This window comes from Harpia harpyja, chromosome 4 (assembly GCF_026419915.1).
Source record: "Harpia harpyja isolate bHarHar1 chromosome 4, bHarHar1 primary haplotype, whole genome shotgun sequence".
Taxonomy (NCBI): domain Eukaryota; kingdom Metazoa; phylum Chordata; class Aves; order Accipitriformes; family Accipitridae; genus Harpia; species Harpia harpyja.
The window spans coordinates 58,050,646-58,069,853 of NC_068943.1; the positions used below are offsets into that span (position 1 = coordinate 58,050,646).

At 48.6% G+C, this 19,208-nt stretch overlaps 1 protein-coding gene across 11 annotated transcripts in view; it reads right to left on the bottom strand.

The window, feature by feature from the left end:
* Window positions 1-10,003: 10,003 nt before the first annotated feature.
* Window positions 10,004-19,208, bottom strand: part of MEIS1 (Meis homeobox 1) — a 110,852-nt gene continuing 101,647 nt past the window's right edge. For 6 of the 11 annotated variants that reach the window (XM_052784172.1, XM_052784168.1, XM_052784165.1 and 3 more), the window contains 3 exons: window positions 15,777-15,835; window positions 14,452-14,541; window positions 10,004-11,574 (listed from right to left, as the gene is read on the bottom strand). In XM_052784172.1, coding sequence (XP_052640132.1) covers window positions 11,291-11,574; window positions 14,452-14,541; window positions 15,777-15,835 — 433 coding nt within the window. In that variant the 3' untranslated portion in view covers window positions 10,004-11,290. Of the gene's footprint in view, window positions 11,575-14,083; window positions 14,180-14,451; window positions 14,542-15,772; window positions 15,836-19,208 lie in introns of all 11 variants that reach the window. The other 5 variants (XM_052784173.1, XM_052784175.1, XM_052784166.1 and 2 more) reach the window with 3 other exon arrangements.

The window sequence follows — 19,208 nt, forward strand, 5'->3', positions numbered from 1 at the left end:
AGGCCTGTTGTTAATTCTGCTCTGGGCAAAGGGATTTTAAGATAAGGCAAAAAAAACGAGCAATCCAGCCAGAAAAGAGAATTTAGGTGATGTTTTCCATTTCTGCTGTAGTCTGGGTAGGGTTCACAGCAAATAAATGCTGAGTCTCACTCCTATGCTGGGACCCAAGGGCGTGTGGGAGCTCCACCAGGCCAGCTTCATTGCCATGCATCACCAAAAAAACCCCAGTGGGAAAAGGCTGGGAAGGGAGGTGGAAATCCCACTCACAGGGACTGTGAGAGCAGCATTTTAGGAGAAACCAGGCCTGCTTTTTCATCACCAGCTTGATGCTCCCAGCAGTCAATGGTGGCAACTCAAACCCTGGGCAGCAACTCACCTCAACAAGTCAGGGGATAAGAAAGCAAGCCACCAAGCATCTTCCATCAGTGGGGAAACTGAGGCACCTGAAGATGGTTTGCACTCCCATCAGGCGGTATGGCCCACCCCTGGCTCTGCGTCACCCCAAGGTGCCCTTGGAAACTGAAATCCCATTGACTTTGGGTTCAACTTGTGCTCGGACACATTAGGTACCCTGCAAGAGTAAGGTGGCTGCATCGGGCTGAGTGATGACTAGCATATCAAAAGGCATTGAAAAGGGAAGTATGCTGTTAATTTACTCTGGTAAAAGACAGTGACAAACTGTGGGGGTTTTTGTCCTTTATCTCCATCCAGGACACCAATGGGGAGGGGGAAGGGGCTTTTTGAACACAGGAGGCTTTGCAGGGGATTTCCCAGGCTTGGGAAAAAGCCTCTGGCAGAAGTTTATGTTTCTGGTGTTGTGTGAGTTATCAGGAACCGAGTAGGAGCCAGCTAAATCCACCATGGCTAGATGCTGGCCAATGCCAGGGATCACCGCACCTGTCTGCACATGCTGCCCTCGTGCCATCGTCAGCAAATAGCTGAGCATGTTGGCAGCAAACCTATTTTTATGGCTCTAAAAAACACTATAGCTTCTATGGGTACTTAACCCACATTGGGCCTTACAACCATTTTCATCCCCCAAAAGTAAGCTTCTGAGATTGCAATCCCCATTTGAGCCTTGCCCTCCTCCACCCTCTTCCCATATGTACATTTGCCCATGCACTCACTTTGATGTCTGCACAACATGGATGTCATTCAGGAAAAGTTATTGGGTGAGTCATTGGGCTGGGATCTGCCGTCAGCTCGTCCTCCTCCAGGTAGGCTGAGGAGCAAGCAGCACAAAAGCTGCTCCAGGGATTAAATGAGACTAGCCCCTGAAGAGCAAACCCCCTTATTGCTCCAGAGTCTTCAGCATCTTCAGTTGGGTTTGCCAGAAATGCCAAGCTGAAACTCAACTGCTTGGCCTCGGCATTAAAGAAAGTGTCTAGGAATTAATTTAAAGGGTTAAGCTGTATGTAAACCTCTGCAGTATGGTGGATTTCAAAAAGCAGTCCCTTTGCTTAAAAATGTGTTTCTCCAAACTAGACACAATAACAGGGAGTGGGAGTGACAACCTAAACCTCCTCATGAACTGCCAGCTGGTGACTTCCCCATAGGGGGTATCTGTCCTTCCCTCCTGGAGAAGAAAACATCCCCCACAAACTCAAACAGCCAGAACCACAGCAGAACCAGACCTGAAGTTAGGACTGAGAGGAGCAAATTCATTCCTACCTCTCAAGTGGATGCAAGAGTTAACACAGCAGTTTAAGCCTCCGTTCCTGCTAACTTGAATTGTTCTTTCTACACAAATGCATTTATTTTCTCTAGGCACCAGTCCTGCAAACCACCATGCAGGCGACTGGTCCATTGACACTTGAGGTTTAACAACTCTACCTTCACACCTTAAGAATTACCGTTATCAAAAAGGCACAGTGTCTGACAGAAGTTACAGCTCGCACAACATCCCAACATCTATTAGCATTGCTAAAGCTAGATCCATCCCTACCTTTGCAAATGTTAAATACACTGGGTTTACTTCTGCGAACTCGATCTGAGATAGTAGGAAAAATATATTTAAATGTGTAGTCGCTTGTGTTGAATGTCACGTACAGATAAGCAGGACCTACAGCTTCACAGTCTGGTTCTAGCCTTGCAAACATGTTGCTGGAAAAAAAATTGGCTTCAGTGATTATGCATTACCTAGAAATTGAAATAGATTGAGTAGACTCTAATAAATACATGCCAGAAAAAATATAAAGAATGTGTGGGAATGCCTATACTTTATCTCAACATTTCTTAGTAAAATAACTTCCTTATGGTGTAATCAAAAACGGAAAGCCAGCACCTAACTAAATTAAGTGCCGCAAACATTAATAATGGTTAAAATTACCATTCAATTTATTTTTATATTGGATGATCTTCAAAGTTGTAGATTGAGAATTGCTGAAACCTTTTGGGGATTTGTTTCTCCAATCAGAATACTTCAGAGAAGCAAACATTAGCTTGAATTTTTACATCTAAAAATCCTTTGCGAAAGGAAATAGATGTATGTAAAAAGAAAAAAAAAGAAAGATAAAAACTTTAAAAGTTCCCCTGATAGTTACAGATGGTTTAATCTTTGGAACCTATTATGTGTTCATTTTCCCTTCAGCATTAATTATACATAATTACCACCACTTTACCCATACCCTTTCAAAAACGAAATCTGTGGGCATTTTTCGCATACGTTATATAAACGCACAATTTTTAACGCAGTTTTTCGAGAGACGGGGCTCCTCTTTACCCTCTGAAGGAGAAGGGGACCCAGTGCGCGGCAAACCGGTTTTATTTAAGTTCCTTTAATATAGCTTAATTACTTTTAAACTCTGGAAACAATTAGGTTATCACCCTTTGAAGTGCGACAGACAAGTTCCCGTGCTGGGAGGAGAAGGCGCGGCGTTGCCCGCTGCTTGCGCGGCGCGCAGGGGCCGGCGCAGCCGGCGGGCGCGGGGCGGGGGGGCCGGGGCCGGAGCCGGAGCCGGAGCCGGGGATGGGGCGGATGCGCTCGGCCGCGGCTGGCAGAGCCGGGAGCTGCCCGAGAGATGCCCGTCCTGCGGGGAAGAGCGGCTGAAGGCTGGGGAAATTATAACTCACGTGCGGCTGGAAAGAGAGAGTCTGGTTCAGGCTGAGAGCAGCGCTGATGCTGTAACAGACTGAGGAGGATTGTTCGCACTTTTCAACCTTATAATTTTACCCTGCGCGCAAACCACGAAATTGTATGACTCTATTCTACCTCTTCGCCCCCCCACTTCTTTCTCTGTATTTCCCCCCCCTTTCTCCCCCGCCGCAGCTCACTGTCAGGTGGTTTTTTTTCCCGGCCGTGCCGGGATCAAAGCTCCCGGAGTAGAAGCGCTTATTGTGGGGCTGACACACGATCGCCCTGGGCGGGGGCGAGGGGGGGGCAGCGGGTGCGGGGGCACCCCAGGGCCGCTCCCCCGGGCGTTTCCCCTCGCAAGGGGCATTTCCCCAAGGGCTTGGGAGGGCGTCTTTTTTTTTTTATCCTTCCCCCCGCGCCCCGTGGGGCGGCTCTTTCCCCCGTTGTTTCATCTCGGTGCTCTCCTCTGCGGGTGCTCCGGCGAGAGAGAAAGCAAAGGGACGGGGCACCCCCCCCCCCCCCCGACCCCAAACCCTCCACGCCCAGCAACAGCTCCTTTATTTGCATGTCATGTTTATAACCTGGTGGAAACCAAGACTGATATTTGTGGTCGGGAGAAGATGACTTTCACCTCTCCGGATCACTCTCTTAAATAAAAAAGAATTGACCAGCTATGGGCGTAAGCATTTATCTTGAGTTTGCGGTCATTATCTTTATTATATAGCCTCGGCAATAAATAAATCTAGTAGTTACTACCCCACAATAAAACTGTAGTATATGGGACACCTTACTATTACTTTCTTAACAATCTGCCATCTCTTCACCTCTAAATCTTCCTTGTCTGCCCGCCGGCCCGCAGGGTCGCTCCCCGTCCGCAGGTGCGGAGCCTCCGCGCCGCTCCCTCCGCCCCTCCCACCCTGCCCGCTCCTTTCCCCTTTTCCCGCTGATCCCCCCCCCCCGCCAAAACCTGCTCCTCGGCCCCCGCAGGTGCCAGCCCTGCCTGCGGGCTGCCTTCAGCCCAGTGCTGCGGGTGGGCAGCCTCGGGGGCCCGCATCCCCTGGATGGGTGTCCCTCCGTGGGCACCCCTTCCGGGGGGTATCCCCGGGATGGCTGTCCCCTTACGGGCATCCCTCAGGTCAGTGTTCCCCCGTGGTCTATCCCCCGGGTAGGTCTTCCCCCAGGTGGGCAGCACCCAGGTGGGTGTCCCCCCACGGGCATCCCCGCCTGAGCACCCCCGGCCCCGTGGGCGCATCCCCGGCGGGTGGGACCCAACCCCTTTTGGGGATCACCCCCCCCACCCCGCTAATACACTGCTCCCCCCCCGCTTTCTACCCCTCACCCCGGCCCGTTGGGTGCGGGGGAAGGGGAAACACACTGGGGTGCTCCTCTGTTCTCGAGGGCTGCACGCTGACCGCCCCCCCCTTTTTTGGTGGGGGGGGGGGGAACTGCCCCAAAGCTGAGGCTCAGCAACGAAGGGAAGCGCTGCCGCTGCGCCAGGGAACCCTCCCTCACCTCCGCTCCCTGCCTCTCTGTTTTGGTTTTTATTTTTCCCTTTTCCATAGGTAAATATCCACGCAATAATATTTATTAACAGTCAGGATGCTGCGCGTATGTTTCTTTTAATTGTATTTTACCAGGATGATTCCTTCTTGCTTTTAAAAGAAGCGGCTTGGAAAAATATTCCCATTTGGGGCGACGGGTAAAGGGGGGGGCATTTTTATTTATACCTTTGACATTTAAAAGAGCATAATTAATTTGTCCTGCTTGCATTAACATTGTTGAGGAAGGTTTCAGAAAGCTAACCAGCAAAGGGAAGGGGGGGGAGGAAAAATAGAAGCTCGCCTAGAAAGCTTAGTATTTTTTTTTTCTCTTTCAGATGTGTAATCAATCATTCGAGTAGGAGGCAGCAAAATTGTAAAGATTCGATAGATTAAAATGCAAATGAAAGGTAGAAAAAGAAACATTAACATGGCAATCAAAGATTTAATAATCGTAAATCACGGTGGGGTTTTTTTGTTGCAGCTGCAGTTTGTGTGTTTTTTATGTTTTAATCATGTTCGTTCTATAAATAAATAATTTCTGAAACGAGACTAATTTTTCACTATTTTAACCGTGGGCTATGGCACTAAATATTTTTTTTTTAAAGTATGGAACTCCAGATTGCAAACTATCAGACCAGAAAAGGGAGAAAAAAAATAGCTAAGTTGGATTAGTTCACATTTAAAATTTCAAGTGCAGCGTCTTCGCCCCACTGCTTCGCAGTGCCGACTGCTTCACTTTCCAATTGAAATCCTTATAAAGTTTATTTGGAAACGCGAATGTTTATGTTAAAGCAGACAACCGGCGTTTCTTTACAAGGCTAACGGTAGCGCCAACCCTCATTCCCGGAGGAAACAGAGAAAGATAAAAATATATACATATATATATAGGGGAAAGAACAATATCACTTAGGCTGTAAGTGTATTACTTCCAAACTAAAGCGTTGCTAAATTTCCGAGGGAAGGTTGAGGAGGGGGAAACCTGGGTAGAAAGCTGATCAATGCGGGGAAGGACGAGTCGGAGAGGATTTGCTTTCCCCACGGTTCAGCGCTGCGCGTTAAAGGGAGGCTCCGGCGCTGCCTGGGGTGGCTGGGGCAAACTCGGCGTCTTTCTGCCCTGGCTCACACAGGCTCGGCTTTGGGTCCCCCACGTCCCGGGTTTGGGGGGGGGGGGGCACTAGCTCATCCTCTGGACAAGTGGCTGCAAAATAATTCTTTAAACTTTTGGGCGCAGCAGATGGAGTTCATTTTGTGCGGGGAGGAGCGAGGGAAAGGAGTTAATCTTTCCTCCGTTGGTAACCTTGACGGAGCAGGGGGTGAGAGAAGGGAGAGGGGGGAAAAAAACCCTCTGGCCGCTCACGTTTGGGGCTTTTTAGCAGCGCTGCCCTCTCTATAGCGCGCTCGGCGCCGCTTCGCCGCGGTGAAAAAAAAAACGGTAAAAAACAACTAAATGCGGAAAACGAGCCGTGTATCTACCCCCTCCTCCTCCCCGCCGAGAGGGCCCGTCCCCGTCCGTCCTGCCACCCCCCCCCCCCCCGTCCCACCACGTCCCCCGACAGCGCTCCCCGCCGCCGGGCCTTTCCGCGGGGCGGCCGCCCCTGCGCGCCGTGGGGCCCCGCGCATCCCCCGCGGCTGAGCTCCGCGGGGCACCGGGGATGCTGCCGGGGAAGGGCCCCCCGCGGAGCGGCCGCAGAGACAACCCCCCCCCCGCCCCAGCATCGCGGCCCTCCAGGCAGGTACCCGGCCAAAGGCTTCGGGATGGGGGGGGGAGAATTTACCGAGTGTGTTTTTTTTCCCACCCAAATCATATTAGACCCACTTCAATTTTTCCCTCGGTGGGTCTTTTTTTTTTTCTTTTTCTTCTGCCCCCCCTCCCCCGCTCCCCAAATTGGGGTGTCCCAGGAGGACGGCCCCGCCCGGGAGCTGCCCTGGCCCTTCACGCCGGCTGCCGGGGCCGCGCTCCGGGCGGTGCCCGGGACTTGTTGTCTGCCAGGCGGGGACCGGGGAGGGGGTGGCCGGGGGGGCCCCGCCGCCTCCCGCAGCCCCTGACCCCGGCATGCACGGCGCGGCTCCATTGATCATCCCGGCCCGCCACCCCCTCCCTTTATGAGATAATGCAATTACAAACATCAATAAGGAGCTGCGAGGGGAATCATTATGCAGTGACAGTGATAAATGACGGTGCAGAAATAGCATGCTTTTTTTTTTTTTCCTAACAATCCAGGGGCTTTGGGGGCTGAGCACAGTCACCAAGGTAACAGATGACATCCAAAATGGCACCAAAGGAAAAAAAATGAACAGTCTTTCTTTCGCCTTTCACTCTTTTCCCCCTGCTCTTCCAAAAGAGTTAGTTGGGGCTTTAGAAGCAGCTGCCACACAGGCATGCAGTTATTTCCACACGCATTAAAGGGACGGGGAAGGTTTGCTGGCTGTCATACACAAAGCAGCAGCCCGGCCCGGAGTTGAGCAGCCACCTCCAGGCGGCACCTCGGCGGCAGCGGCAGCGCTCCACCCCACGCGTGACCGCCTCCGCGCCGTGCCGCGCACCGCCCGCCCCCGCCCGCGGCCGGGGGCAGCCACCTCCTCCCGGCGCTCGGGAAACGTTGCTTTGCTTTTATATATATATATATATATATGTATACAATATTTTAGCATCCCGGGCGGCATAGCAAGGTCGGGGAAGAGGTAAATACTCTGCAGTTTTCCACGCAGGTTCAAGACGCGCGGAGTGAGGCTCTGGTAGCGGGGACTTTCTGCGCAACAGCGCCGAGGGTGGAAATATTCAGCGCGTGTCCGAAAAGTGCCACTTCTGAGTCCAAAAGTACCTGTGGCTGCGGGAGGCACGGCCGGGCCGGCGGGACAGGCCCCCCCCACGCGAGCCCCTCTGCCCGCCGGGGGGGGGTTGTTGGTCCGCCCCTCTCAGCTTGGCCGGTGTTTGCTGCCCCCCCCCCCCCCCAAAAAAAACCCTTGTGGGGTGCGGGTGCCCACTGCAGGCGCAGGGCAGGCCCCGCGCAGCGATGCGCGCAAATACCGCGCTGATGGGCCTGTCCCCCCCTCCGCCTCTCGGGGGGGGGGGAGTAAAGCGTTGCGCCCGCCTTGCGCGGCACTGCGCGCACCCGGTCCCGCGGGACGCTGCGCCCGGGGAGGGCGGGGGCGGCACAAAAAGCAAAGGGGGAAGCGGAAAATTGGGGCTGCTCAAAAAAAGAGGGTGAGGGCGGGGAGAATAAAGCCTCGCCGGGGGCTGCACAAACTTTGGGCCGGCGGCGCGCAATGCCCGCGGCGCTGCGCGGGCAGCCGCGGAGCTCCCCCCCCCCCCCCCCGCGGCACTCTCCTGAGCCCCCAAGAGATGGCAGTCGAAGCCGGCTTTCCTCCTCCTGCTCCTCCTGCTCCTCCTGCTCCTCCGCGGCGGGCAGCGGCAGGACAGCGGGGAGGCCAGCCGACCCCCCCCCGCCCCGCCCCCGCCCGCTCTCCAAGTCGGCCGCCCGCCCCCCGCGCAGAACAGCGCAGCGCAGCGCGCATCTGCGGCGGGGCGCGCAGACCCCGGGGCTGGGGCGAGGCGGTGAGGCGCAGCCGGGCGGCCCGCCCCCCCCGTCCCCCCCTGGCGGCCTCCCCCGGTGCGGTGAAAGGAGGGTAGCTAGGAAACAGCGAGCGGCCCGAGAAGGCGGAATTTCCAACGTGTAAAATGTTCTTAACGGAGCCATTGAGAGAGTGCAATAAGGCGTGAGGGGGAACTAATCTCCCCATTTAAATGTTTGTGGCAATTTTATCTAAATGAATTTTAATGCTAAACGAGGGATAATTCCCTATTTGTAACCCGTTTACTTCTCTTTCCTGTGCCTCTGAAGCTGTCTAACATCATGCGATGAACCATAACAATAAAAATACTGTCAAGGCATATTCTTCATTTTGAATGTGTTATAATTACAGCTGATTAAATGTCTTGGGATATAATAGTGGGTTTAATTTGAAATCTGCCCCCCCCCCCCGAACAACCAAAAAAGGCCCGATGGAGGAAGGTCTGTGCCCCACTTCTCTGCGGCTGCGAGGAGGGAGGGACGCGTGTGCCCTCGCATGCAAGAGGGCGGTTTGTTTTGTCTTTCGAGAAACATTAAAAAAAACCCAAACAACACAACAAAACAAAACATTACCCCCCCCCCCCCCCAAAAAAAGGCAAAAAAGCGAGCCCCGTTCATTCACGTTTTGGCAGAAAAGTGTCGTTATTCCGGGCTCACACAGCGGGAGCCGGGATGTGCAGCCTCCTCGGCGGACAGCGGCCCTTTAAAAAACAAGGGGGGGGAAAGGAAAAGAAAAAAGAAAACTCGGAGTTACAGAAAAAAGAAAAAAAGGAAGGGGAAGCGATCCCAGCTGCGGGGGGAGAGGACCCCACTTTGGTGGCTTGCTTAATTCAGCAAGGTCTGCTCTGCCTGCCCCCAGCCCTGCCCAGCCCGCATCCTGCCCAGCCCTGCCTGCACCCCTGCCTGCATCCTGCCTGCACCCTGTCTTAGCCCCGCCTGCACTCCTGCCCAGCCCTGCCCAGCCCCGGCCGCGGGGGACACCGGGGGGGACCCCCGGGGGGCGGCGGAGCCAGGGCCGGGGGTGGGGGGGGCGGCTGCCCCCACAGCACCGCCGGGACACGGGCCTGCCGCGGGGTGCCGGCTGGCGCGGGAGGGCGGGGGGGTGGGGGGCTGTTGCGTGATTTTGCCTTAATTAAGATATTTATGTAATTTTCCTACCCCCGGGAAACTTTTTTTTTTTTTTAATATACATAGCTGCGATTTTATTTAAAGAAAATGAGAAGGTATCGCAGCCTACCCAAGCTGCTTGGTGCTATTTAACTCGCTGGCTGCGGTGCAGAAAGTACAGCTGTGCGAGGAAATTGGTTAACGAGGAGAGGACGGCCTGCACCAGCCTCCGCTTGCAGAGGTCCAGCAGCCCCTCGCACCAGCACGTCATTTACTTTACAAATATGCATTGCCCAGGCAATGTTTTCCAAGTTTTATTTTCCTTCTTCCTCAGTATGTTCAGTTCCAGAAGAAATGTAGTATGTCAGTGGCTCAGATAATTTAAACTGCGTATCAGAACTGTAATTTGGGGTGGGGGGTAATACTATTTACAAGTTTCTTTCCAATAATGCCCTACGATATCACATTTATTAACAGGCAACAGTTCCCATCCTGACAATTTACAGTGCAAGTTCCGAGAAAGTTTCTTTACGCAGCGTAGCATTACTCTTACATTCTTTAAATTCGAAGCCGGTATTTAAATAGCAAATGGCAGGTACATCTCTGGAGCTAGGTGAATTTTGTAGCTGCTCAGCTCCAAATTTGGGATAGAATGGCTACAAATACTGAAGGGGGGCAGGAAACAAATTTTGCAAGCAGTGGAGTCACCATGACAAAAAATAATTTGTTTTTATTTTTAGATTCAGATTTCATTACTGCACTCAAACTACTACAACTGGGCTTTGAGTTATTATACAATCCAAACTGTTTCAATCAGAAACTCTAAGACTCAGTGTGCAATGATTATTATTAATAATAATTAGCTCCTTGGTTTCTTGATAGAAAAAGGCTATCAACAAGCATTTGTTTAACCACAACAAAAGTATAATTAGCTTATCCCACTTAGTAAATCTGTATGCATGCCAACTCATACCAAACTGCTACTTTTACAAAAAATTGCAATAATACAGATCATTTTTCCAGTCCTTTTTGCACAAAATTTATTTACAATGTATACATAAATGCTCCATGATGGGACTATGGAAAAAAAAAATGCACACATGACCGATGTCTTGCCCAGAAAGAAAGTCAACATATTAAAAATAAATCTTCAGTCCATGTTTCGAGCTGCATAAAACAGGAAGTGATGTACAAGGTGGTGGTTGCTGCATGGGGACAAGGATGCTCTGATGTGACAATTAGGCTTCAAATACACTGCCTTTCCGTTTCCATGCTTCCTCCTACCAGTCTCCTTAAGACACTGCCTGCAACAGCTGATTAATCATTGTTGATGACTGCAGTTTTTCCCATCCTTCCCGATTTACATCTGTTCAGGCCAATTCAAATATGGTGAGTAAATGAATTAGACATGCAAATTCACGCCCCAGGCTAGAAAGAGAGAGAGGGAGAGAGATGGGGAGAAAGGGAGAGAAAGGGAAGAAAGACACAGAGAGAGAGAGGAGGACAGAGGAGAGAGAGAGACAGAGTGTGCATGGCTGAAATCCTAGGATAGAAGAAAGATTCTTCTGCCTGACATAGTTATTTTAATGCTCTAAAAATCCTGCAAATAAGCCCTTTCTGTCATTTGCAGGATAAGTGTAAGGCTTCTTTTTTAATGTAAGGAGGCTTCTGGAGGAAGTGAAGAGCTATGGAAACAACACACATAGTGTGGAAAAATTTCACATTTTTTTTAAAAAATCTTTAAGAAACAACGTAATATGGATAACAGTATAATAGCATTTTACAATATTTCACTCTTTGTTCTCTTAATGTCTTATATAGGTATTTAGCATGTCCCCAGAAGTTGACTTCGGTTGGTGTTTTCCTGCTTTTCAGGGTCCCTGTGAAGAATCGGAACGTCCCTTGGTCCAAAGTTGACGCCAAGAACTCCATAGCCATTGCAGAAAGACAATGTTTGAAAACTACCGTCGCTGCAGACAACGCTTATTTCCCTTAAGCTACTGAGCATGAATGTCCATCACTTGTCCACTCACTGCCGGCTCGCCGGTATGAAGCATTGTGGGGCTTGATGCTGACATGGGCATTCCAGGGTGGGGTGGTCCTCCATGCATCATCATCGCTGGGTGGTGAGGGTGTCCAGGAATGTAGGTATGCATGGGGGGGCCATGACGCAGCTGAGCGGGATGGGGGGGCATCTGGGGTGGGGTGTAGCTTGGCTGTCCCATATTCATACCCATTGGACTACCCCGAGACACATAATCCCCTGGCATACTTTGCAGCCCTGCGGAGAGAAAGAGGTGGTGGTGAGTGGTGGGGACCCGCTACTGACATCGGGCTGTGAAGCTCCTCCACTCGGGCACGGGAAGGCCGGCATTGAGCCAAAGCTGGGACGTGGAGTCATGGCCACATGAGTGCAGTTGCCTTTGTGGGATCCAAGCCTATGTATGGCCTCACAATGATGGCAACAGGAATGATTCCCAGGTCAACCCCCCCCCCCCGAGAACACCCTCCTCCCTCCAAATACAGAATTTTAGGAGATAAAACCGCTTTCTGCTTTTATGGTTAGGAACGTATGCGATGGAGATGCTTCCGATCTGGAAGCACGCCGGAGGCAGAGCCAGCCTGATGATGACTAACGTCACACAGGGTGGTGGCACCAAGCTGGGGAAGCCCTGCTAGGGCTTTCAGGTGGGCTCCAGCCCCCATGGCCTTGCTCCAGCTACCCGCCTTCATCTCCCTGCTTATAAAAGTGTGCTGGGAATACAAGGTGGGGAATCCGTAGTAGCTAATGAGGGGCTTGGGAGGAGAGATGGGTTAAATTGGTGTCGAGGTTTACCAACAGTCATTTATTTAGCTCTCGAGCCTGATCACTTGGAATCTGTCCCAAGTATTCGTGCCATTCAAACAGACGCTATACAGCAAGCACATATGTCGCTGAACAAAGGCCTCATATGAAGCTGAAATTGATAGGATTACTAAGGACGATTGTTAACTCAAACCTGTATTTTTAAACACATTAAAAATATATATATAATCAGTAACAGTTATTCTTTCCCCCTGCTCACTTTTGTCCGAAAAAATCAGATGTGCAACTCAGTCAACCTTTCAGTGGGTTTGGGAGAACAATAAGAAAAAAATTGGACCTAAAACAATAAAACCTCCTGCTTTCTGTGGGCCTCTGCCTTCTGCTTGGATTGCTGTAGCTGATGGGAACTGACAGGTGTATTGTTTCGGAGAGCTATAAGCTCCATAATCATCAAGGGTGAAAGGCATACGCTATTGCTAAGTAGGTTCAATTGGCTTTAGTTCTAAGTAAGAGCGCGCTGTGAATGCGCCGAACACCTTGGAATCAGGTCTCAAGGCTCTAGCAATGAATAGCTGCTTAATCTAGCCTAAAGGAACAGTTTTGAACTAATGAAAATTGCTTATAAAATATACTGTACTCACAGCTCTTTAATCAAAAAAGATGATAATATTTTTTGTAATAACCTATTAATTTAATTGGTCACGAAGCATAAAATACATCATTTAAATTTAATTGACCCAGAAACTAAGAAACAATATTTAAATTAACTAAGCTAGAAATTTCCATGATGAGGTAATAAGGCTGTTGCATTCCCAAGCTCAGAGGAATGTTTTCACAGCTAATTGTTAAAACTTAGTTTTGACTCGCGCCCAGAGAAGACGACTACGAAATACACTTGGCCTGGGTAACTTCAAACCCTACGTTAATATAGACTGGGGGCAGAACAAAGATGCCAAAATAACTGCTCTTAACTCCAGAAAGAGAGCGAGATGAACAGAATCGGGCACCATTTAAACATGGTACTGGTGCCTTGGTGCTTCAAACAGCTTTACTCTTTTTTTTAAAAAAAAAACAACACCAAAATTTGTATAATGTATTTTCCCCTACAAAAAGACAAGAGGGGGAAAAAAAAAAACTGGGACAGTTTTTCTAGGCTTTCTTCGCGAGGCCTGCCACTGAAGATTGCATTAATGATCTCTATTTTTGTATACTGAATAAGTCAAATCCATTTGTCACACTGCAAGTGATGGCATACTTAATTTGGATATAGTCAATTAGCCTGGGCTAAGCTCCATAGCCTGCTGCGCACACCTCTATTTTGTATTCTCTCTTTTTCCTTTGCCACACGTAATCCCATTATGACGGACAGACAAAGAGAAATAAACTTGAAAAAAAAATTAAGAAAAAGAAAAAAATCAAAGTTTCGTCCATCGCCTTCCAAAATGCAACTAAGTGAAGCTGCCATTTTTTTTTTTTTTTTTTTTTTTACCTATGAGAAGTCTCTGTTTGGCTTTTTTGGTGTCTTGCAGGTTAGCGAGAGAAATGTAACTCATGCATCAACTGCGGTTAGACAGATTTATGACACTTTGGGGACATGCTCTTTCCTCTCCCTGCGCTGCCGCTTACATTTTGCAAATCAGTCTGTTGCCAAGACGACGGGCTCCCCCACCTCCCCGGCTGCTTCTTGTTTTGTCATGTGCTCGGGGATGGATAATAGCATCAGTGTATGGCGGCGTCGATGTATGGCGGCGTCGATGTACGGCAGCGTCGATGTACGGCGCGCGCACGCACGGGGGGTTTGGGAGCTTGGAAAGCTTGAGCTGAACCGGAGGGAGAGAAACCCGAAGGAGCCCAGGCATAGGATGGATGGATGGATGGAAAGCAAGGAACAAGCATGAGGCTATGGGCAGGGAGAACATAGGGAAATGCAAGGAGACAAATATCCCTCGGACAAAGTGAGAACAAAGACCCCGTTTGTACTTACTTCCCCCTGGCTTTGCCATTGGTTACCTAGGTGAAGGTTACATGTAGTGCCACTGCCCCTCCATGCCCATATTCATGCCCATTCCACTCATAGGTCCTAGAGGGAGATAAAAATCCAAGAAGATGCCAGAGAATGAGCAAAGTCAACAGATAGTGCCAAAAGCCCCTTTCCAAAACACAGCACGGCAGAGGGTCCAGGACCGCTCGAGCGAGAAGATGCCTGGTTTCCCTCGGTGGTGTTGAAGGCAGGCAGAAGACAGGCGAGGCAAGGCAGGCAGCTGAGACGACGGCGGAGGGTGGAGGTGCAGTTCCCTGCGGTGGCGTGACCGAGGTCACCCATTGGTGGGTGACGCTCCCCCGGGGGCTTACCTGGTGCTCGGATGCCCATGTGCTGCTGGCCATCCATCACGAAACCTCCCATCGGCTGCCCGTCGGGGTTATAGGGCGTTCCTTGACTTACTGGAAAAGCGCAGAAGATTGCTCTTTAGTGACGGCCAAAAGGGTCGCCTCTTCTCACAACCCCCTGCCCCCCGGACTGCATGAGATGGCTATCGATGCCAGCTCTAAAAACAGTGAAAAACATTTACTGTTTGAATTTAGTGCTGGGCTAACAAGCTTGCTTAGTTTTGGCTTAATTTCCTACTGCGAGTTTGGAAATGAAGTTAGCGATCTGAAATCTCGAGACACAAGGAACCCTGGCTCCAGCTGCTGCCACTGCTGACGTCAATGCAAAGACCTGTATAGGAGCTGGATTTTATGGCTGGAATAGTCACACTGAAATCGCAGTGTGTTAAATTACGCCCGTGTGCCTTTGTAAGAGGAGGACCTGAACACGTCCATGCCAGATATTTACCTCTCATGACAAAATAATCGAATGTACTCAAAGAGGAAGCGTCGCCCAAAGGCATCTTGGACAACGACAGATTTGGATAGTTTGGCAGCAAGACTCGGAAAACAAAACCAACTGGGAGTAATGGGCTATTCCTTGATGGTAAATACCCACACAGAACTGCGAGCCAAGACCCCAGACAGAACCAGCATGTGAAAACTCAAGATTTAAAAAAAAAAAAAAAAAAATCCCCCCAAAGTAAACCCCAAACACTCAGTGATCCCAAAAGACAGCTACTAAAAATAAGAGACAAGGGACAAAAGGACTCTATACAAGTACCACTACCTGAACTCAAGGTTTTAACTGTACATTAAACGCCAGCTTCAGAAGTAAGCTGCCTTGGGTTATTAAAGCACATAAAGCTCTACCTCAGTGAATGTCTTTGAACTTTACTGAGTCCCACAAGCGATTCTGACCCCTTTGCCCTTTTGACAGGTAATAAAGTTTACAGCAATTCCACACCAAGCCATGCACCAGGGAGTGGTCACAGGAGCAGAAAGAGCTGGGAAGGAAAACTCAAAACAACTACTAAAAAAAATAAAAATAACTTCAATTCCAAAAATCTGGTCACAGAGTGGATCATTTTACTTTCTTTTTTTGAATTTTCAATTTCTTTTTTCCCCAAATGTTTTAATCATGTTAAAATGATTAGGGTTGTAATGAAACAAAGCTGGTTGTATTTTAATTGTCAATCACTCCCAGCATTCATTTCTCATTTATTTACCAGGTAATGGACCTCCCGGTGAATGGCTTAAGGATGGTTTTCGCCTGCGTGACTTGAATACAGTTACTATTGGGGACTTGCCTGCTCGATTGGACTGGTCTATCATGGGCTGAACTATTCTTCTTCTAGCATTAATAAACCTGCAAGAAAAAAGAGGAAAGCAAACAGTTATCAAAGGGGACGACTTCCACCCATCCCCAAGCCCTCTTGCCCTGCCGCGGTGCTCTCCATCGGGCTGCGTGAGGATGCAAATACGGCAAAACCTCTAACCCCAATGACCTCTGAGAGCACGAGCTTGGGGTTTCCGAGCTGATTTATGTTTGCCTGCTTTTTACCACAGTCGGACACTTCCATTTCATCTTTTCATGGGGGAATTAGCTGAGTTTTCAGGAAACAATACCAGCAACGCTCTTCTCAATTCAGAACGGGCCACAAAAAAAACGGGTGAAGGCAGCAAGATGCTCGTGAGGGCATCTGCTACCTCCCCCTCATTAGTGCCATTTCTGCCTTATGTCCTCTGACTTCTTTTTCCAATTTTTTTTATCAAAACCTGCCCCTACCTCTTGCAAACCTAATTCCCTTTTAATGCCCACTATTAAGATAATGAACTGTGATGGCAGAACCCCATCAAATGAGGGAACGTCTGGAGTTTTATCACCGCTAAGTCACACTGCTGGGGACTTCAGAGCCATGCATTCCTCCTAGCCATTTCTTGGTGGGCTTTTACCCCCCCTCTCTCTTTATGCAAAGTCTCAGGGGTCAAGGCGAGGTCATAGCTTTACAGTAATTGAATTTATAATCCTGTTTTCTCCAGCTAGGCCTGACCATTTACAGCAAACATCTTGTTAAACTATAATTACTGGACTACTGAAAATTCCCCCCGAACAATGAAAAGCAGATCTTTGGAAATAAAAAAAAGGTACAGTCGTTTTTAAAAATAGCCATCTGCAACCGTACTCTTTGTGTTTTTGTAGCTCTTCGCCTCAGTTAGTTTTGCAATGCTTATTTGGCAAAGGAATATTCAAAATAATTTTATAGCAAAACAGAAGAAGGATAAAGATTACAAGTGCCCCGGTCTCCTCTGTGGGCAGTCTTTGTGGCACTGAAATCAGGAGGCTTGAAACCATGGCTGGGGACCTGTCTGAAGAGTGTTAGAAGAACTCTTGCAGTTTTGCTCATCAGAAAGCTTAGTGAAAAAACATTTGGAAAAAATCTCCATTGAGATTTAATCACGGCAAAGCCTCATAACCAGACTTTACATTCTTTACGAGAGAGAAGAAGAAGAATAAAAACGTGTATGCCACAATATTTACTAGTAAAGGAAGAAGCGTGAGCGTGGGTAAAACCAAACTACGCTTGCAAAATGCAATGGGAAAGTCCACAAAGGGCTACTTGGTGCTTGTTTTCATTGCCTTTGCTTGGGGTGGCTTAGCAGGAGCTCTCCTACCGCAGAGATAAAGCCACCAGGACCTCCCTGTGGGAATCAGCTCTGCCCACCCACTCCCCTATGCAGGGAGCAGGGAGAAGAATCGCAAACCACCACCCCGTGCTGTTTGTTTTGCCCTCATCAAAGACCAGAGAGCACAGCAATTTCGGTCTCCTCCTATCTCCCATTCCCGACTGACTCCTGTTACCCAAACTCCCGCAAAAATTAATCAAGATGTTGAGCCCTAATCGAACCTGTCTCGACAAAATGGGCTCAAAGGCACCAATTCTGGGTGCCAATCTGGAAACCTTACACCTGAACTAGGTCATGTTTTGTCAGCAACAGTATTCGATCAATTTTTCTACACATTTCCAATAAACCACCCCCCCCCCAACTCCAGCAAACAGTGTTGCAAATCAGTTTATCATTATCTTGTACAAACCATGAAAATTAGAATCATGTGAGCAGAAGGTTAGACTAATTCTCCTTTCTCATTATAAGCACAGGTGTAGCACAAACACCATGTGAAATAAGCAATTAAAAAAACCCTGCTTTTTTTCCCCATTAGCTGCCTTAGCTCCATGACCAATTAGAAAATTGTTTAATATCTGTAATCTGCATTTGCAGAAAGCAATTTTCACAGCAACTCTCCTACGTAAAACAACAACACAAAATCCCAGTGCCCCAGCCGTTCCTTTCTGCAAGCCCAGCAGGCTCTTGCTGTGTTTACTCCATCCTTCTCCTGCCTGACTGCCAGGACCTGTTACTGTGGCAGGAGGGGAGGGGTTTTGGTAGCTGTGAGATTTGCTAGTCAACGAAACCTTCATTTGCCAAAAGCTTCTACCCCAAAGAAACCCCGAGCAACATTAAGCACGCACACCCCAACTTCACAACCTTCTCTTCCTTCTCTTCCAAACTACAAGCAGTTTTAATAAGAAAGGGGGCTCGATAATAAACTACATAGCTAGCATAATAAACTATACAGCTAGAATTTACCAATAATTATCCCCAAGATGTGCCTACAGTAAAACATATTCCCACCTGTTTGCCCCATGCTATCGCTCGGGATATCTGCTTTAAGAACATTTTACACACAGGTACTTAACAGTTATCTTCTTCCTACGCATTCGTGTAAGTATTTTCTATAAGTAGCAATTCTGCCAAACAGCCCAGTGTTTGGATGTCTTCGGGGGGAATTCAGACGCAAGAACATTTTCCTTCTGGGCAAAGTAATAAAATGACATTCTCGCTCCTCCCACTAGAAGTCAAACGGAGGTCAGCTCCCCATCCTTGTATCTGTTTAAATAAACTGGTCCAGCTGTTTGTTTCCAGGATGCCCTTTAACCTTCTGTCCCATCCTCCCTGCCTTTGTAACAGAACGCTTTACTTTGCATTATAGTAGACTCCAAACCACTATGCATTAAAAAAAAGAAGAAAGTATTCACTTTCAAGTTTCTTCCTGCATCCCAAACCTGGAATTCATAAGAACCCATCAGATTAAAACTATTAATGTGGCTTGCTTTGAGAGAGCACAATGCAGCGCTGTTACATTTACAAATCACATTTGAGAACTCTTTGCAAGTAAAATTGCGAATTAGCTGTTGCTGAAGAAATATATGGGTGTGGGGATAATTTCTTTGTACTCTCTGTTTTTTAATTTGATAGAAGGGCCAAGATCTTTTGAACACTCTTTGAATTTCCAAAGTGCCAGGCTGATGTAACACCAGCAATAATGATGGAACAGAAAAGCTAACAGGAAAAATCTCACTGCCCCTCTTCCTGTATGTTCACATTCACCTATCTTAAGAGAAAGAAACCCTAAATCACTCTAATTTTTAAAAGTTCAGAGGAATCAGGACCTAAAAAAGACATTTGCCTATTAGGTGCTACTCAAATGGAGTATTATCAAAATACGACTCAGCATAAAACTTAAGTTAATGATTAAGACAGTCGCATAACCTTACTCATGTGAGTAAAGACCTGCACAGGCTCAAGGACTTGCATAAAGTATTTTTCCCCATACCAGCGCTCTATGCATTGGTACCTTTGCTCCAATGTGGAAGGGTTTTTTTGGTTTGGGTTTTTTT